The sequence below is a fragment of the Pinus tabuliformis genome, chromosome X (assembly GCF_031772625.1).
Source record: "Pinus tabuliformis cultivar Carrire ecotype Pingquan chromosome X, CPIR1, whole genome shotgun sequence".
NCBI lineage: Eukaryota > Viridiplantae > Streptophyta > Pinopsida > Pinales > Pinaceae > Pinus > Pinus tabuliformis.
Window position 1 is genome coordinate 534,039,353 of NC_142308.1, and position 20,196 is coordinate 534,059,548.

At 32.2% G+C, this 20,196-nt stretch overlaps 1 protein-coding gene and 1 pseudogene across 1 annotated transcript; both read left to right on the forward strand.

Annotated features, from left to right (window-relative positions):
• The first annotated feature begins 2,569 nt into the window (after positions 1–2,569).
• Positions 2,570–3,817, forward strand: LOC149141087 (uncharacterized). Its single transcript, XM_089451146.1, has 5 exons — positions 2,570–2,676; positions 3,032–3,123; positions 3,238–3,302; positions 3,417–3,473; positions 3,593–3,817. Exons 1-5 carry the CDS (start codon positions 2,570–2,572, stop codon positions 3,815–3,817), a joined length of 546 nt encoding a protein of 181 aa, XP_089307272.1.
• A 5,277-nt stretch (positions 3,818–9,094) lies between these two features.
• On the forward strand, positions 9,095–11,714 carry LOC149141088 (L-type lectin-domain containing receptor kinase IX.1 pseudogene; annotated as a pseudogene).
• The last annotated feature ends 8,482 nt before the right edge of the window (positions 11,715–20,196 follow it).

Below are 20,196 nucleotides of genomic sequence, written 5' to 3' on the forward strand. Positions count from 1 at the left end.
GCTATTTAATACTATCTTTTTGGTTTCTATCTCGACTAAAGGCTTTTCTATTTCTGATTATTGCCCATTTTCCTTCCTTCCTAGCTTCTTTTACCTTTTGAACCTCCTTTCTTAATTCTACTTGATCTTCTAGAATGAGATCTTGATTTATATTTATTCCCGTTCCTTTTAGACTTGAGGTTTTACTAAGTATGTCATACTTATGATCAGTAGAGCTCACCTTTACTCGGATCAGTTTTCCTTTATTCTTAGTTAATTTCCCCAACCTTGCTGCTTCTGTGAGACACGTTGTTTCAATTTGTAATCTACTATGTAATTATGTCTAGGCTATGGCTAAAGTATCCTTATCTACCTCCTCTTTTAAACCAAAGATTATAAGGTTCAAGGCCCTTTTGTTATGCTCATGGTCTAATTCTATTAATTTTTTCATTTCATCTTTAATTGGTTTGATATCTAATTTATCTACCACATTATTTAGGGTGATGTGGCTATTAACTTTTTCTTCTAGTTGTTTAATCATGTCCTTCATTTTAAGACTCTCTAAAGTATCAGCATCTCCTTGCTGGGATTTTTGATTAGTATCTTCGTTTTGTTTTTCTATAACCTGCAACCTAGTCTCCATTGCCACCATTTTATTTTCCAATAGTTCTATTTTGTTTTCTATTCGTTTTTGGATCGTGTTTTCAAGAGATGAAAATTTATTTTCCAGCATGACTTCTAACTCTTTTTGTAGCTTGACTTCTCTTTCTTCTCTACGTTTCTCTAAAGACTCTATATACTCATAAAGGCCTTGTAGAGTAACTGTGCTAGGCCTGTATTTGGTAATCTTTGGTAGATGTGGTGAAATATTCATACTTCAAAAGATATGAGCAAATATGTATTAGAAAAAGATAAAGATAAGGAATGTCTGCACCTGATATCACCAAACCTGATTGTAGATCGCACTTGCCCCGGATCGAATTGACCGCAGATCCAAAGGTAAAAGCTCACGAATTTCTAGTCACAACAAATGGCTCGTTATAAAAGTCCTCCGCACCTGGTGCTGAGAATTCTGTAACGCTTCTGCCGTAGAGATATGAATGGCCGCAGAGATTAATGGCCGCAGAGATCAATGGCCGCAGAGATATGAATGGCTGCAGAGATCAAATGGTTCATATTAATATTATATACTTAACTTTCTTTTTTACCTGCCGCAGAGATATGAATGGCCACAAATATCAAATGGTTCGTATTAATATTATATACTTAACTTTCTTTTTTTACCTGCTACAGCAATAAAAAATAATTGGTTAATCTGAACAATGATTTGAATCAAATGTTGAGCCGTTCATTGCATCAATTTTCTATGCAGGTCACATATATTTTGGCTCATGTCCATGCACTGGGCCAATAAACGCACTTTTCTCAGGCATTTGTCTAGTGAAATATTCCTATCTTCAGAACACTTAGAATACGTTCGTATGCCCAAAAATGTATGTAGGATTTGTCCTTCAATTCAGTCTATGGCAGTTTCACCCACGCTATTATGTATGACCTTAGAGTTGACCGTAATGCAGCATCACACTATTCTTCACTGGATTTAAGAGTCAAAATTCAATGGAGACATAATCCTGAAAGTATGCCCTAACCGTAGGTCTGCAACAGATGCTCAGGTTTCAACCGCCGCAGAGATCTTGGCCGCAGAGATCAATAGAGTCAAACTCTAAACCCTAACTGCAGGTCTGCAACAAATGCTCAGGTTTCAATGGCCATGGAGATCAATGGCCGCAGAGATATATTTATTATTCTTGAATTATGTGTTTTTTTTTAAATTTATTATTTAACAATTTATTTTTTCTAATAATTCTTTTTTGCTGGTTGGACCTATACTTTCCTTTGTAAATTCTTTCTTTATTTCAAACCTTGTTCCATTCGTTTTTTTTTATTTAATCGTTTTAAAAATCACATTGGTTAATTTGAAACATATTTTTAATCAATTATTTTAATCCATGTAATAAATCCATAAAAAATTATTTTAAAAGTAAAATATATAATAATTTTTTTACTTAATATTAACAACTAAATATTTAGGCTGATAGGCCTTCCTATGCATCAACACTTGTTAACACTCTTACCCTTCTCCTTTGGTTCAGGTGAGACACTTTCAACCGTTGATTTGAAGTGTGACTGCTTTTTCCAAATATCAGTTGAGTTACCTTCTTTTCACCTCCGAGTTCTGCTATGGGCTCCGTAGCATGGCAAGATATTTTTACTGCGTTTTCCCATTCTTTTATGTCACTCTTGAAGATATTTTCACTGCTTTTTCCCATTCTTTTATGTCACTTTTGGCCTCAGAGTTAATCATTTCTTTGGTCTATCAGTTGTTGTTGCTATTCTTCTTCCCCGGATTTTGGCAAGCATTGTTCTTCTTCCCTGGCTTTTGGCAAGCACTGATTAGTATTAAGCATTCTAAAACACAAAAATGTCGGTTTGTTACTGGTTATGTTCTTTTGACCTAATTCCATTAATTTATTGACATATTTGTGGAGGATAGTAGTTTTGTATTTCTCTGCGAATTGAACCAGACATAATGTCCGGGGTTGATGGAGAAATTAAAGATTTTTACTCAGTAATTGGGGTTAAATCCGACTGTACTTCTTCCAAGCTTAGCGCTGCTTACAAGAAGCTCGCAATGGTGTCCTTCATAACTTTGTCAATGGATTTTTGGCCCTTTTTGCCTTTAATTTCTTCTTTCTTTTGTAGAATTTGTCTCAGGATTGAATATCTCTGTCTGCTGTGATTATAAACGGGATTTCTCATTGTAAAACAGCTCCGGTTTGACAGAGATATTTGATTTTGTGTTTCTTTATTTTGGAGGATTCATGAATGTGCCGAGTATAAGCCATGGATATAACTAATTCCATGGATTGATTGATTAGAACTAATTCTAAGGCTCTTTTAGTACCTATTAGAAGATTTAGATTGATTGATTTAAGCTGTTACTATTGAATTTCTGATTGAGAAATCGTTTAAGACTAGTCATGTTGCAAAGATGGCACCCGGATAGGTGGTCTGCCTCAGGGAATGCAAAGGTAGCAGAGGAGTCTAAGAAGAAGTTTCAAGCGATCCAGGAGGCTTATTTAGGTTCAGTAACTCTTTATATCTTTGCATGGCTCAATTAAACAGGGAATAGTGATATAGTTGTAGATAAAGTTTAGTACCCAGGGCTAATCGGCATGGAATGGATTGGATTCTCAGTTTTGTCAGATGACAACAAGAGATTCCTGTATGATGTAAGAGTTTATGAAGACGATGATGATGATGTCTGTAGTGATCCCACTCATTTGTATCACAGCGTCAAGTATTGTTGTTATTATTGTTCAAAGACAAATAAATGGCGCCTCTGGGAATTCATTGGAAAAAGAATGTATGTACAGGAAATGGGAGAATATTTGGATGAAATGGCGGTAATGATGAATGAGAATAAGGGGCAGGTGAGTCATAAGAGCACTCAGGATCTTAAACTTATCAATGGCTGAATCTTGATAGTAGACTTGCTATCCTAGAAAAGATCTGTTTGTGTGCTTATTGTGTTAATCCTTTTCCTTTTCAGGTGAGTGGATCGGAGAGCTTTGAGCAGTTACAAGATCTGTTCATGGAGATGTTTGAGAGCGATCTCAATAGCTTTCATACACCCGCGAAGCCTTCCAGCAATAAGAAGAATCGACCCGATTTCCACAGGGGCGGAGCCATGAGAAAAGAGGAGATTGCAGTGCTGAGCTTCATGAGTTCGAATCCCTTCCAGACACAATCTTTTAGCTGGGGTGTAAGTTTTTAAAGAGGGGGCCAGCGGGTGAGTCCCTATAGAAGCTATATGGAGCCCAACAATCACAATTATCAACAATTACAATTATTCACAATATATCGTATGTACAGAAGCTGGATTACAATATGTACAGATGCGTAATAGCCATATTAAATTATTCAATATATCGTATGTACAGAAGCTGGATTACAATATGTACAGATGTGTAATAGCCATATTAAATTATTCAATATATCGTATGTACAGAAGCTGGATTACAATATGTGCAGATGTGTAATAGCCATATTAAATTATTCAATATATCGTATGTACAGAAGCTGGATTACAATATGTATCAGCGGGGGTGTAAGTTTGCATGTTTGTCATAGTTTATTTCTTTGAGGCGAAGATCCGCTCATAGTTAATATCCGTTTGAAGTGGTGGTGGGATGGTTTAGTAGCTAACTTAGACTTAGTCTTTAAGATTAGGAACGAAAAGTCTTATCTTAATTAAAGAGTAGGAATGAAAAACGAATTAAGTTGAGTTTTGGTTATTAATGTTTTCGATTAATTAATATTTATTTATATTATTTTATGTTTGAAATATTTTTTCAGGAGAAAAGGTTGTATATATGTATTATATAAGTCAAAAAAATTTGGTACATACTGAGATTTGAGTATATAGACAGACCAGTTTGGGACTTTCGAGCGAGATAACAAGTAGAACATGGAAAGATACAAAAAAAAAACTAGATTGTTGGGAAACTCCCTTTTCATTTCAGTGTGTTTATATTGATGAATTGGTATTGCGTTGAACTTGAATCACACTTCTTCCATCAATGAATTTAAATGATAATTAATATTTCATTAATTAATTTGTAATATTTTATAATTAATTGGTATATAATATATAGATTGTTTATATTTAGTTATGAGAAAAAATTTCGGCCCAAATCACATTATGATATATTTGTGGACGCTTTTTGAACCAGCAAGTGTGGTTCATCGTCAGGACGAGTTGAAGAATCAGACCATGGCTGCAACTCGTCTTCACGATGAACCACACTTGGCCTCAGAGTTAATCGTCAACACTTTTACCCTGCTCCGTTGGATCAGGTGAGACACTTTCAACCGTTGATTTGAAGTGTAACTGCTTTTTCCAAATATCAGTTGAGTTGCCTTCTTTTCACCTCCGAGTTCTGTTGTGCGCTCCGTGGATGGCAAGGTATTTTTATTGCTTTTCCCATTCTTTTACGTCAATCTTGAAGATATTTTTACTGCTTTTTCTCATTCTTTTATGTCACTCTTGGCCTCAGAGTTATTTGTGGTTCTGTTATGGCTCATGAATGAATGTGTTTATGGATTGAAATTTAAGGAAAATATGGGTTTAATGTAGCATATGAATGGGATGCATCCAAGCATTGAAATTTCAGAAGTTGGGTTTATTGTGCATATGAAATGGCATATGTTCATGCTTATATGAATGGGATGCATCCAAGCATTGAAATTTCAGAAGTTGGGTTTATTGTGCATATGAAATGGTATATGTGCATGCTTTTGAAATTTTACTCAGAGAAAAGAAAAGATGGATTTGGTATTGCATATGAATGAGATGTATTCCCATCTATAGAGGTTTCTTGATTTTGGGTAATTAACTTAACCTCTTGATTTTGGGTAATTAACTTACTCTAAAATGAAATAAGACATTCAATGTGTTCTTTGTAATATAGATATAAACAAAACATCTAAAGAAAAGTAACTGCACAATGATCCAGTCCAAAAAAACAAAGTTTTCTACAAACTAATTAACTCTTCTAGAAAAATTCAACAATTTCAATTTAATAATCCTATCATCCTCTCTTTATACCTTTTGAGACAATTGCTGATACAAAATTAGTCACCATAATAATCTCGATTTCTTTTTTATAAAAATCACATCAAAAAACAAACAAAATAAATATCATCTCATAGGACTATTGACACTTCGTACTCTCTCCTCTTTGATTATTTTCGTTGCATAGGAAATGAAGCAAAGACACATTCCTCAATGTTTTGAATGGCCTTTTGGTCTAAGTCTGGCCCACGTTATCGAGACCGGTGGTGAGTGGAAATGTCCTTTATATCTTTTCACGGCCTTTTGGTCAAGTCTTACCCAAATTATAGAGACCTGTCATGATTGCAAAATGCGTTTTACGGCTTTTTGGTCCAAGTCTTTCCAAATTATAGAGACACAACGTGAGTGGAATATGGTTTACCCTATCCTTTCGGGGCCATTTGGTCTAAGTTCTTTTCAACCAATGTCTTTTAAAAGATATGTACTCTTTTCTTTTAAAGACCAGAATTTTTTATTTTATTTTTTAAGAAATTTAGCGATGAATTTCTTTATTCTCTAAAAAAGAATTTGTGATTGTTGTTATGGTTTAAAATGCTTTATTGAATATACAAATAATTTTAGTATATTCAAAAATTTTAGAAACACTTGAATCTTGCCCGGCTCAAATTTATTATTCAAAAAAACCCTTACCAATACAAAATCAATTTAGGAAAAGTTAAAAACATCTAATTCTTAAACTAAGATTCTTTTACGACCTTTTGGTGTATGTTTTCCCGAAATAGAAAACCAATTTAAATTATACAAATGTTTATATATAATAAAAATAAAAATGTTATTTATAAATAAATGTGTGTAAATATTTGTATTCATTTTTTTTTTTTTCATATGTTCTAAAATATAAAAAATTATACAGGATAAAAAATTATATAGGATGTTTAGAATGTTCACATAGTATTTATAATATAGAGATATTTTAAGTATAAGTATATTGTATTGATGTTTGTTATTTTAATGATTGGTACAAGATTTTTGAAGTGTTATTAGATAAAACTTACAATTGTGTGAAATAGGAAGGATTAAGTTTGTGTGCTAGCCTAGATTCACTTTAGCTCCAGATCTATTAAGTGTGGAGGGGATCAAATTTCTCAATGTGCAAACCTTATTTTGAGCATAAAACTTACGTAAAATTTTGCAACTCAAATTTTTTTTCCTCTTCACACTTATAGATCCAGTGTTAAAATGAATCTTCACTGGTTTAGTATTTCTATATTAAAAATAAAATATTTAATTATAAATGTGTTTAATATAGTCAAATCTCTCAACGTGCAAATCTCTTTTTTGAACATAAACTTGCGGAAAGTTTTGCAACTTGATTTTTTCTTTCCCTCTCCACACTTATAGATCCAGTGTTAAAATGAATCTTGGCTGGTTTAGTATTTCTATATTAAAAATAAAATATTTAATTATAAATATGTTTAATATAATTCGAGTTAGTTTAATGATTAAAAGTATATATAATTTTATCCTAAGACAAAACTATAGATGGGAAAGAATAGAATATTGTAATTTCAAAAAAAACATATGCCTCATTTATATGACATGATAACATTTCTTTCACATTGAGATACACAATACCTCTCACTATGATTAGAATAATGTAAAAAATTGATGTAAATTTATTTTAAATATAAATTTATTATGTATAAAAATAAAAATAAAAATTATATAAAAATAAATAAATATATATGCAAAGTGAGATCTGTTCATTCAACTTGCCCTGACGATGAACCGCACTAGTTGGTTCGAAACGCGTCGACAAATAAAATCCCATGTGATTTACGCAGAAAAATCTATTGTAAACTTGATATAGATCGCAGAAACCTCAATTCAACAAATAAAACTAATTTACCATTCTTTATAATAATAAAGATAGTTAATTTAAATTAAGTTCGGAAAAATATACCTTGGCCCTACTTTTCAGGAACGATCATCTGCCCTAATGAAACATGACCTCATTACACCCCATTTACGTATCTACCATTCTAACATATATGTTTACGTATCTACGTATTTACAAAATAATCCAGAATAATGTATTGTGCATGAGAATTAAAAAAATATTTAAACTAACGTCAGCAGAAATTCCCATCCATTAACCCCGTGGGCATTGGCACTCGGCCCCAGTTCCAGAGTAAAGAATGGCCAAATGGCCAAGGAAATCGGAATGGCTCTCCACTGTTTAAGATTTTGTTTTGATATGATGATGTGACCTTGCGGAAGAAAGTGGTTTGGTTAGTGGGGGTGTAGGGAAATGTCAAAATCGCTGAATTATTGGACTCTTTTTAACTATGTGTGGCAATCCTTTTTTTGGAAATAGATGGGGTGTTTTTCATTTTTATTAAATTAATTGAATTTTAAATAAAAGTTTTAAAAAATAACTATAATTATAATATAAATTGAAATAATATTTTGCATTTTTTTTAGCATAGAATTAATGTTGTGTTTTTTATACATCGATAATTTTGATATAAATATTTTTAAATATAATTGGATATATTGTTATTTTTTAGTTCTCATTATTATACTAAATACCATTATTTATAAATATTAATAATGAGTTAATTACAATATGTTTAGAAAAAGTTGAATCTTTTAAATTGGAGAAACATAGTGTTAACCAAAACATATGAGCTAAAAGTTTTAGACAATATTTTTTTTATTACTAATATTAAAATTGATTTTAAATAAAAATTAAAATTAAGTTTAATTAAGTAAAAAATATATATATATAAGTAATTTAAAAATCCAAAATATTTAATAAAATGTAAAATTTATATTTTTAAAAAAATTAGGAGGCCCTAGTTTATTTTCCTTGTAGCTTTTGTCGACTTTTTTTGTGGTCAAATTTGCGGAGAATATAATAGGAAGTGTTGGAATCATAAATTTGAATTATGAACTTTCCATAATACTAGTCGCCTCTTACTATAGAAGAGATGTTGTAAAGTTATGTTATGTCAAACTATGGATGTTTTGTGAGGTTTAAAAATGGTTTTCATAGTTTTCTCGGGAAATCTTAGCTCTCTCAGGGTGAAGCAGATCTTTAAATAATCCAAGGATAAGTCTGACCCCAAGCTAAGCTAGATATTTATCAAATACCCTGCTCATGTGGGTAGTTATATTGGACAAATTGGCCGTCCCTTCAAAGCCTCCCCCTAAAAAAACACATACTTGATTTTAACTTTTAGTTATTAATGTTTACCATTACAAAATACTCTTTTAATTCAAATCACCTTATTTGTGTGGATCAACTTAAAATTCTTCCCACATTCTTTTTTTAACTCACATGTTATCAGATAAACCCTGAAAATTGAAAAACATCCCAAAAAATGAGTGTAAATTAAGCGAATTTTAAAAACCTATCATCTATCAGCTTTTGCATTAATGGCCCCCTTTTATTACTTTTCCCAACATGTCATCTGTCATTATTTCTCTGAACCTTCCTCCTCTTTCTTATGTCTAATTCTTACCTAATTAGTTCAATTACCCTTATCCCTTCCTTCCTTCCAAAGAAATTGCAAGCGAGGGGAGATTTCCCTCGTACTCGGGCAGCAAAATCGATTCCAGGCAGCAGACAAATCGACTCCAGGAAGCATAATCACACACACGGAAGAAGCAAATCGGTAGGGTAGGTCATGGGTAAGGGCAGAATCTCAAGAATATTATCATCGATTCTCATTGTTACAAGCTCTCTAACTTTGCTTACAGAAGCAGACATGCACTTCGCCTTCTCCTATTTTAATCAGAGCAATCAGGATAATATTGCTACTAAAGGGGATGCAAATGTATTGGAGAACAGATTATATCTTACAAAAAGCACTGTTACTGACAATTTTGATTGGAGCTTTGGTTGGGCTGTATACAAAAATCCAATCACGCTCTGGACTAAACGTTCTGAACAACTCGGCGACTTCCAAACTCAGTTTCAGTTCATTATAAACAACAGACTACAAAATTCCAACAATCTTTCAAGTTACGCAGACGGGCTTGCATTTTTCATGGCGCCATTCGGGTCTGAGCCTCCCGCGAACTGTTCGGGCATGTGGCTGGGTCTGTTCAATGAGACCACCAACGGCAGAAACTCTACACAGACAGTCGCTGTTGAATTCGATACATTCAAAAATGCGAATTCAGACGGGTACCATACCACGAATCCCCATGATCCGAATGATAATCATGTGGGAATTGATGTCAACAATATTACTTCCGTGAAGACCTACTTGGGGCATTCGGACCTGCGTCTTAATGGCAATATAACATGGAATGCATGGGTTGACTATAATGGCACAGAGAAGATGTTACAGGTGTTTCTGGCCGCCAATCATAGTTCCAGACCCTCGGACCCGATTTTATCATACGGAATAGATCTTTCACAGTATCTTCCTGAAAAGGTTCTTGTTGGTTTCTCGGCTTCAACGGGGCTTTCCCACCAACTACACAGTATCATCTCGTGGAGATTTTCAATCCAAACTCCTGGGACTGATCATGGCATTAAACGCTCGGAGATTTTCTGCTTGGTTGCAGTCTTGGCCATGCTTCTCGTGTTATTCTGGTATGTAATAAGGCACATGAAAGCCAGATCATACAGGTTACAGAATAGCATAACTCTTGACCGTGAAATAGATCTAGGCGTACAGGGTTGGCGTGCTCGTGAATATAAATATAAGGAGCTCAGGGCCGCAACAAATAACTTTAACGAAGACCAAAAGCTGGGCGAGGGTGGGTTTGGAAGTGTTTACAAGGGTATTCTCAACGATTCTGGGGAAACCCTAGCTGTGAAACGGATCTCCGCTGGATCGCAACAAGGGAGCAAAGAGTATTTGTCAGAAGTCACCATTATTGGTCAGCTTAGGCACCGCAACTTGGTTCCACTGTTGGGCTGGTGCCACGAGAGACCCGACGAATTGCTGCTTGTTTACAAATTCATGTCCAATGGAAGTCTCGACAAATACCTCTTCAGATCCTCGACAGGACCGCATCCCCCTGCGCAGGAATGGAAGGTTAGATATAAAATAGCATGTGATTTGGCTCTGGTTCTCATGTATCTCCACGACGAATTTGAACAGCGAGTTGTGCATCGAGATATAAAATCCAGCAACATAATGTTGGACTCAGAGTTCCAAGCGAAGCTGGGTGACTTTGGGTTGGCTCGCATAATAGAGGACGGCCATACTTCGCTTTTCACTGCACCGAGCGGTACTCAGGGGTACCTTGCATTAGAGTGTGTTATGGCGGGTGTAGCTAATGCAGAGACGGATGTGTTCAGCTTTGGAGTAGTTTGCCTAGAAATAGCTTGTGGAAAGCCCGCTTTATATGGGCCTGGCTCTTACTGGCCTTTGGCGGAGTGGGTATGGGATTTGTATGGCAAAAACCGCCTGCTGGAGGCTGCCGACGATAAATTAAATGGTGAGTTCGATGCAGAAGAAATGACTCAGCTGATGGTGGTTGGATTGTGGTGTTGTCAACCTGAGTGTAAGCAAAGACCCAAAATAAGACAGGTCCTTCAAACGCTCAAGCTTGAAGCTCCACTGCCCAGCCTTCCGCCCACCATGCCCCGATTGCTTCCTTTCCATCATGAATGGCCTTCTGATTCATCATGTTGCTGTCAATTTCATGATTCAGTCCCTAGGGCTGTTACAGACCCGGGTTTGATATGCGAGACAAGCAAGCTGAACCTGAACGTGGGAGAGCCTTCTGTCAGAGTAACGATTTGACTACCTTACTATGCTTCAGATGGAAATTTACCTGGTGAGTACATGTGACATTTTCCTTGAAATTCAAGAGCAAAATATGATTTAATTATTTGCCTGTACTTTACTGTACCCCTTCTTTACCCTGGTAATTTCTGTCCTTTAAAGATTTCATCATCCCGTTGGGTCTATTAGAATACTTTGATTCCATCATCCCCTTAGGTCTATGAGCATACCTTGATGTCATTTACTCTACTTTTAGAAATTTATTTTTATATGATGATGTGGAACACATCAACTTCTAGAAATATACTTTAAATCTTTGTGTATATGTTCATGGTCATGTTGTAATAAGGTAAATGCTTTTAAAGTTGTATTTCTAATCTGTGTGGATGTTATTTTATCATGTCCAAGAAGAGTTAAGAGTTATATGGTCATTTCTCTGTATCGTATTCTTTTTTATTATAGATCTTTATTTAGAAATATAATTTTCGATTTTCGATTTTTAGATGGTTGTGTAGTAGTGGGTAATGTACATGATTTTAAAAATATATTTTTAAATTTGTCTTGATGTTATTTTATTATGTCTCGATAGAAGTGAGGATTATATTGCCTTTGGTTGTTATTTTTTTATAATGTGTAAATAATATTTTTTATTATAGATATTTATTTATTTGTTATATATTTATATCTATATATATTACATAAAAAAATATATTATATTATTTGTGAAAATTGAATTTATGTTAGGAGGATTTGATTACATTTATTTATTTGTTAATATAAATTATCAAATAAATATATTTTTATTGATTTTTTTTTTATTATTATTTTTTTATTGTTTTATAATATATTATTGAGGGAGAAGTTTGAAATTTTATCATAAAATAGATTACAATTAAATTTGGAAAAAACCCAAAAAAATCAATTAGTAGAAATAGTTTGTAATTTTTTCTTACATAATATTAAGTCCATTATAATCTTATTTCAGATTATTTCTATGTCACACTCTACTTTTCTTAAGGATTTGCAATTTAGCTAAGTCACGCATTTGAACCTCTTGTTTGGCTAGGCTCTGTTGTATAGGTTTCTCCTATATCCCATGTGAGGCAAGTTGGTTTTGTGGCTAAGATTCAAGAGTTTGTGGCTTTGTAGTAGTAGATTTAAAAAGTTCCTCATATTATTCAATGGGTGGTTCTTCCAATCCCATTGTGGCAAGTCACAACTCTCTTCTTTGTGGTTTAGTGAGAAAAATGATTTGAGCCAAGCACATTTCCAAAATGGAAGGATGTAATTCTTTCTTTTGACTTGGATTTTTTTTCTTTAGCTAAGAAAAAGGTTCATTGGTAAGTTTACTAGACATTGGCCCAATTATATATCTTTTCTGGGTTGAATCTCTAACACTTGGGCAAAACATGAACTTGTTTGTACTAGTAATGTAGAAAATATTATTATGTTTTTATTTTTTAAATTCAAAAAAATCTAGTGAGTAAGAAATTTATTGTATATTGAAATAGAAAGTCTATTGGTTGAGAAATGTTCTTGATAAAATAAGGCCTAGATCTCAAATATTCTTTATATAAAATATATAAATTTATATTCCTCATATTTTATCTAAAATAAAATATCCCAAATCTATTCCCTTTACTTAAAAGGTAGTATGTTTATATTTTAGTAGATTTAGTATCAGATCTCTCCTCTTTGTCCTTGTATTGGAGGAGGATGATAGTTTTCTTTTTTCTTTTTAAATTTATTAGAACATTTTTCCTTATAGCATGCACTCTAATGTATTTCCATTGTATTATTGAGAACATAGATTTGAATAATAATTTTTTTGGTGAAAGTTTAAAAAAACACTATTTTATTTATCTCCAAAAAAAAAAACTTTATAATGTTTTTATAATTATTTATAATATGAATTAATTTAAATCATATTTGACCCTAATTTTGTTGTATCAAACTTGTTAAGTATAATAATCTTTTATATTCTATATTTCTCAAATTCTAAATAGGAATAAAGCTAACTTTGAAATTGTATTTAATTGAAACATTGTATAGAGAAGTTTAGAAAAAATGCTTAATATTTACATATTGAATTTTTAAAAATTATATATATGTACATGGATAGATGAAGATGGTGTGTGGATGGATGGATGGTAAAGTTATTATTCATGCGATATGGAGCTAATTATGATGGTTATTATTATAATTTCTAGATTTTTTTTAATAGATAAAATTAATTAAGAAAAAATTAATTTTAAATTTTATAGTTTGTATAATACTTGATAACATAATGTTTCCAATTAAACTATCTCCAAAATTACTTATCATTTTATATATATCATTTAATATTTTACTATAATAAATAATTATTTTTTTACTTCAACATTCAAACAAACATTATTACAAAACATTATTATAGAAGAAGTATTATATTGAAAAAAATATGTTTATATTAATTTTGTATAATAAATAATGATTATAACTATTTTATTTAATTGTTTACGTTTTATAATTCTTTTATTAAAAATAATTATTACATATAATTTCTCAAATATAATTTTTTTATTAAATTAACTTAATTTTTTAATTATTAAAATAATTATTAATATTTTATATTAAAATTAGTAATTTAAATTAATTTTTTAAACCTATTAAAATATAATTTTTTAAATGATTAAAATAATTAATTTTTTAAATTATTCAAATAATTAGTAATATTTTATATTAAAATTAATAATTTAGATTAATTTTCAAACAAATTAAAATTTAATACTAAGAGAACATTTTCTATAATTCTCAACCTAGAAACCAAATAAATATAAATATAAATTTAGTTTTAGTGATTTAATTTTTAAATTGTTGTTTTCAATTTTATTGTTTTTGGTAAAACGATAATATGATTCTAGACAAACAGATTTATTTTTCTTTCTATATAAATATGAAAACTATATTATATTTATATTAATATTAATATCATATAAATAAAAATGTATTTATCCTTAACTAAAGTTATTTAAAAAGAATTAGAGTATCCTCATTATGACTAAGGATTTTCCTTTACCTAATTTATATTATTTTAATAACTTTCATCAAGTAGACCTAAAACATCGAGAAATATAATATTTGGCTTGGTTTAACTAAAGTTATTTAAAAAGAATTAGAGTATCCTCATTATGACTCAGGATTTTCTTTTACCTAATTTATATTATTTTAATAACTTTCATCAAGTAGGCCTAAAACATCGAGAAATATAATATGACTAGGCTTGGTTTATCTTGGCCTTGGTTGAGAGGATGTCTCCACTTTTTAACTCTTCTAACGAGGTTTTTTTAATAATAATAATCTTTAATAAAAATGAGATGGTTAATTTTTTGATGTAAGTAAAAGGTGCCATTAATTTTTATAGTGGTCTTTTGTCATTGTAATTTTTTTTTTTAAGTTTGCAATGTTGCTATAAATTATGTAAAAATATTTTTATTTTCTATTATGTTGATTACTATGAGATAAATATAACACGGTGTTGTAAACATTATAAATATTTTTATTTTTGTAGTTGATAAAATGATGATGATAAAGATTGACATAAATGAGTACCATCACAATTGGGGAAAAGTATGGGGTCCACATGTTTTTCTGTATTCCTTTAAAGTATCATACTTTATCATTTCACTTTATTAAAGTTATAGGTAGCAATTACTATAGTTAAGTTATCACTCCTACACTTTAGCAATGTGTCTCCAATACATTCTTAGAACACATAGTAGAGGGAATTTCTACTTGGAAGGAAATGCATGGGAATTTGAGGGAAATAGAGAAGGGAAGAGAAATGTAAGGAGGGTATATTTGCAAATAATATTAGTAGGAACTAGAGTATGAGGATGAGATAGACGATGCCAACAATGGAATTAAGTGTATTTCTTATTGAAAGAGCCATGAAATCAAGAAATATACAAGCTTTTTTACTCAGTTGAATTTTAAGGGATTGAGAAGCAAAGACCAAAGTTTTCTTGTGATGTGAGAGACAAGTAATGTGGGTACCTATTACTGCTCTACCTTTTACAAAATTTGGCAGTGGAAGTTATCTTAGTTCAATTCCTTGTAGATTAAACTCAAAACTATTGTTCTTAGCTTTCCACCATTTAGAAAATTTTGAGGTAAAAAGTGGGCCTCAAAATAAAAAATGAGCTAAAACAGTCAAACTTTAAAAATTCAATAAGATTAAATATGATTATGTCATCCCCAAGAGTAAGTGTTTTTGAGTGAAATGAATAAAATTTTTATTTTCATATTACTATGGTTGGTGGTATTGTTAGAATTTAGAACCTAATGATAACCCGTAGTTTTCATCGTTTTATAATTGATGTTTCAAATGTAAATCATAATTCAACATCAAGGTTTGAACATTTTTTTAAAATTGTATTTTCAGCTTATCTCCTCATAGGAATACTCAAATGTCAAGTGTAGACGCCTATTGGATGCAATATTTTATTCCACATCCAGTGAGTATCCACTCTACATAATTTTGGTTAGATATACATAGAAAGAAATTGAAAATACAAGAAAAATATGCTTATTGAAAGAAACATGTTTTCTTAATGTATTTCCAATTTTTTCATTGTGGATCTACTCAAAAGTATGCAAAATACATATTCATGAGATGTAGAATTTAATTCTACGTACAAGTAATGTATGAAATTTGATTAAATCTATAATAATATAAGCCATAAATACAACAAAAAAATGTACTTTTCTCTATTTTCCTTTGAAAATTCAAAACTCTTAATTTATTATTTTGACCGTTATTATATTACTTTCCTTAGGAGGCTTATTTTAGACATTGAAATTCCCCTAATGGTTTCTATCATAGCTTGGCTAGGGGGTGGATTTCTATGACAAAGAAGCTACAATTGGGTGGAGATAACTTAGTCTACTTGGTTTTATTGTTCATCTTAATTATGGTCATATGGATCATTATTTCTACATATTTTAATTCTTTATATGATTCTAGTTAATGACTCTAAAAATGTTATGTGCAAATAAAAGGAAATTTATTGTGTATTTTGAATTTTTTGATGTGTACAATTTAATTTATTTTGTTAGAAGTATTGTTCGCTATATAATTTTGTATTTTCTTTTTATATTCACTATTGAAGAGATGAAATACAATAAGGGTTTTAAATATATCATCATATGTCTCCTTTTATGTTATTATAAGACAACATAGATTGAAAGAGTGAATTTACCCTCGTTCTCTTAAATTGCATCATTTCACACCTCAATCCTATCACTGTTGAGATGATTTATTGTTCAGTTGTAGATGGTTTCTTGTGTCTCTATGGACATGAAGTCTCCCATTAGAAAATGAAACCAACATCTATTAAATTGAAAACTGACATATTTTTCCAAATTTCCTCATTCTAGTTTTCCAACATGCATTATTGAAATTTTAGGTCTTATCCCTTGATCATATGGGTGAATGGTGGCCATAATTGATACTATAGAGGAAAGGGGACTAAAATGTGGAGGTCTCATTATTAGATCTATCTCATTAGTATCACTTTTAGGATTTTTCGGTATCTAGATATCTAAATATTTGGGCATCCATAAGTTTATTTAACATCCAAAGGAAATTATGAATAATGAAGGGTTGAATGGGAGGCACCTAGTAATAATAAATTATATATAAACTTTCATGCATATTCTAGTGAATAGTTCATCCTAATAGATCTGAAAAAATTAGAATAAAATAGGAAATTTATAGTTTGACAGATAATTTTTCTTTATATTTTTATATTTATTAATTTTTCTCTTATGAATGTAATAGATCAAATGTAAATAATATAGAACAATAAAATATAAAGACACACCAATTACAAATTAAAACAAAAATATGAATTGGGAAACCATCTTGGGAAAAATCCCAACTAGAAAATGAGGTTTGTCTTCTCTCTTTTGTCTCAAATGGAGATGTTGCAAGTACAAAGGAGAAAGAAATCTCAATGGAGTTTTAGGAGACGCATGGCCCATGGGATGTTGCAAAGCACAAATACCATTGTTTATGCTCCCTATATATCCACACTTACCTAATCTTCTCTACCATGGACCAAAATGAAAGAAAATATAATATAACCTCTTTTCCTCTTAGTGGTTTGCTTACAAAATAGCTCAATATCAAACTAGGGGTTAAATTTACCCACTCAACCATGAACATTAGTTACAATTTGACCCTTATATATTCTTATTCGTAGTCCTCATGTGGATATTCCATTTTCCATGAGTAATATGGGATAACATGACATATTCTTGAATTATGGTGGTCAAACATGATAGGTCAACTTTTGAGAGGCATATATTTTACATTTCAACTACTGTTGGTGTGATTCTTAGACCACTGGAAAGGTATTTGTGTGAAAAATAGTATCATGGTATGTGATTCTTTAGTGGAATAGTATTCCCAAAAATATTGTCATTTACTCCATCAGACTAGCCTTGAAAGGAATTTTAAGATAATTTTCCAAATTGGGACCCACCACTAAATTGCTCTTGTAAGTTAATTTCTCTAATTTTTTCAATCTAAAATTATTGATATGGATGAAAACCGATATAATGAGCAAATTTTGATCATAAATCCCCATTTCAGGAGGATTATGGCCCCAAAAAAGTGTTTACTAAAAAAGGCGAGGAAATGTTTCCTCTACCTTCTATATGGAGTACCATTTAGCCTTGCCTAGAAGTTGTCCTTTGAACCCAATCTACCGAAATTCATGCTAACCATAAATTTTAGTTATGGAACTATTCTATAAGAATGTATCCTCTATTAACTTTACCTAAGAATATATATCTAAATCAACTATTGAAGGTAAGACTTGAACCTCTTCCTAATCCAAAATGGAAGGCTTGTATAGTTGTAGGTTTTCCATATTCTCTAATGAGTAAACGCACATGTTTGAGGGTACACTGAGTGTGTAGCCATTATTTACCACCTTCTCCAGTATCTAAAAAGAAAAACATCATAGAGCCTTGATTTTCTTAACATTATCTTGTAGCCTCACCATGTTCAACTATGACCATACTCTGTCTACCACTCAGAATAACTTATCTTTTCTATTTTGATCACGCCCATCCTTATAATTTTCCTATGACTAATTTAGTGTCTATTATACTTGTATATGGATATTTATGATCTTCTTAACTAATTTATTTTCCCTTAAATCATCATTTGTGAGATCCTCCCTCCCTCATCCTTGTTTACTATGCACAATATCCATATGTGAAGGTGTAGATGTAAAAAAGAAAGTTCAAAATGAGGACCTAATACTAGAATTGTGGACTTCTCTATTGAAAGAGTCTTATATGTTGATTTTTGTGTAGCTTGGGAGGTACTCCCAGCCCCGGTGTTCGAGGTTTGGAGGTCAAAGTGCCACAAATGGACTTGTGGGCTTGAGGTCCAAGCTTGGGGTTTTCCATTGATCATGATTTGGGCCAAAACTATGATGGAGGTATGACATGTGATGGATTAGGATAATATTTCTCGGTGATATGATTCCAACGCATTGAGAATCGTCTGAATCCAAGTTTTCGTTAGAGAGAAATGAATTTTTGAAGTTGACTAATTAATTATTGGTTACCAAGTCATGTACGCTTGGTGTAAACATAGTCCAATAGAAGGGCCTCTTCATCAATTCATTGAGACCTCATATGTCTATAAATATGAGGTAAAATATTGTGTTTTAGAGCATCCAAGAGAGAAATACATCCTCTAAAATTCTGATGGAGAAAAGAAGGTCTAGACGTAGCAAGAAAAGAGTCAAAGGCACAACATGAGGAGGTCTAGAAGGCAACGTGATATTCTATGTTTGTTGTAGGCTACAATGTGGTGAGAAAGGGTTGTTTTTAGGCATGAATTGGGCCATTATTGGGTTCTTTTTTTGGGTAGAGAAGCTCGCAAATTTGGAGGACAAAAAAAGTTGTTTTGAGGGAAGTTTATGGAGGTCTGGAGGGAGGCCAAAGGCTACAGTAGCTACTATGCTAGGTCACAAGGCATAGAAAGTAGCCAGGCCATCCTTCAGTGTTGTGTTTGGGTGATACAAGGCACAAAGGGGCAACATAAGTGTGGAGGGGATTTCTTGCTGAGTTGCATGGAGGTTGATGGCAGTGCGGTGACAACAACATTTGTGGAAGTGTATTGGGTCAAGATGTGACCAGTATTTGAATCAGTCAAGGTCAAACTATGGAAGTCAAGGAGGAGGGGTAGATATGATCATTAGATTCCCTACACTAGTGATAAATTCAATAGTGATTAAGTAGCAGACTTGCAGCAGAAGATTTTTGTACATTGTGTCAAAGTGTTGAACATTGCTTGGGTTAGTTTGTGGGCTGCTTGTAGGAGGCCTTAGGAGTTGTTTAGAGGAGCCCACATGGATAGTTGGGAGGCCTACCAATAAGCCAATGTGACAATAGGCACATCAGATTGGAAGGAAAGAGTACAACAACAAGGTGTGTTGCATATGGACCCGTGCATGATGGATTGATGGTGTCCTAGGCAAGGACACATTGATGTGCCTAGATTTGTGCAATAGATCGTCTATTTCATAAGAAAAGGGTAGATTAGAGAAGCTTGTGGGAAGCCATGTGTAAGGGTCTCCCAAGTGTGGGGATGCCCTAACTAGGTGCACATGCTATGGCATGGACTTGATCTCTCATGGACTATTGGAGGGCAGCGTGAGAGAAGACTAAGTGTAGACGAGATTGGGCACTTATGATCTGCTAGAGGACGATGTGTTAGTGTCTAAGTTGGAGCCTAGTGAGAAACACCTTGATGGACAAAGG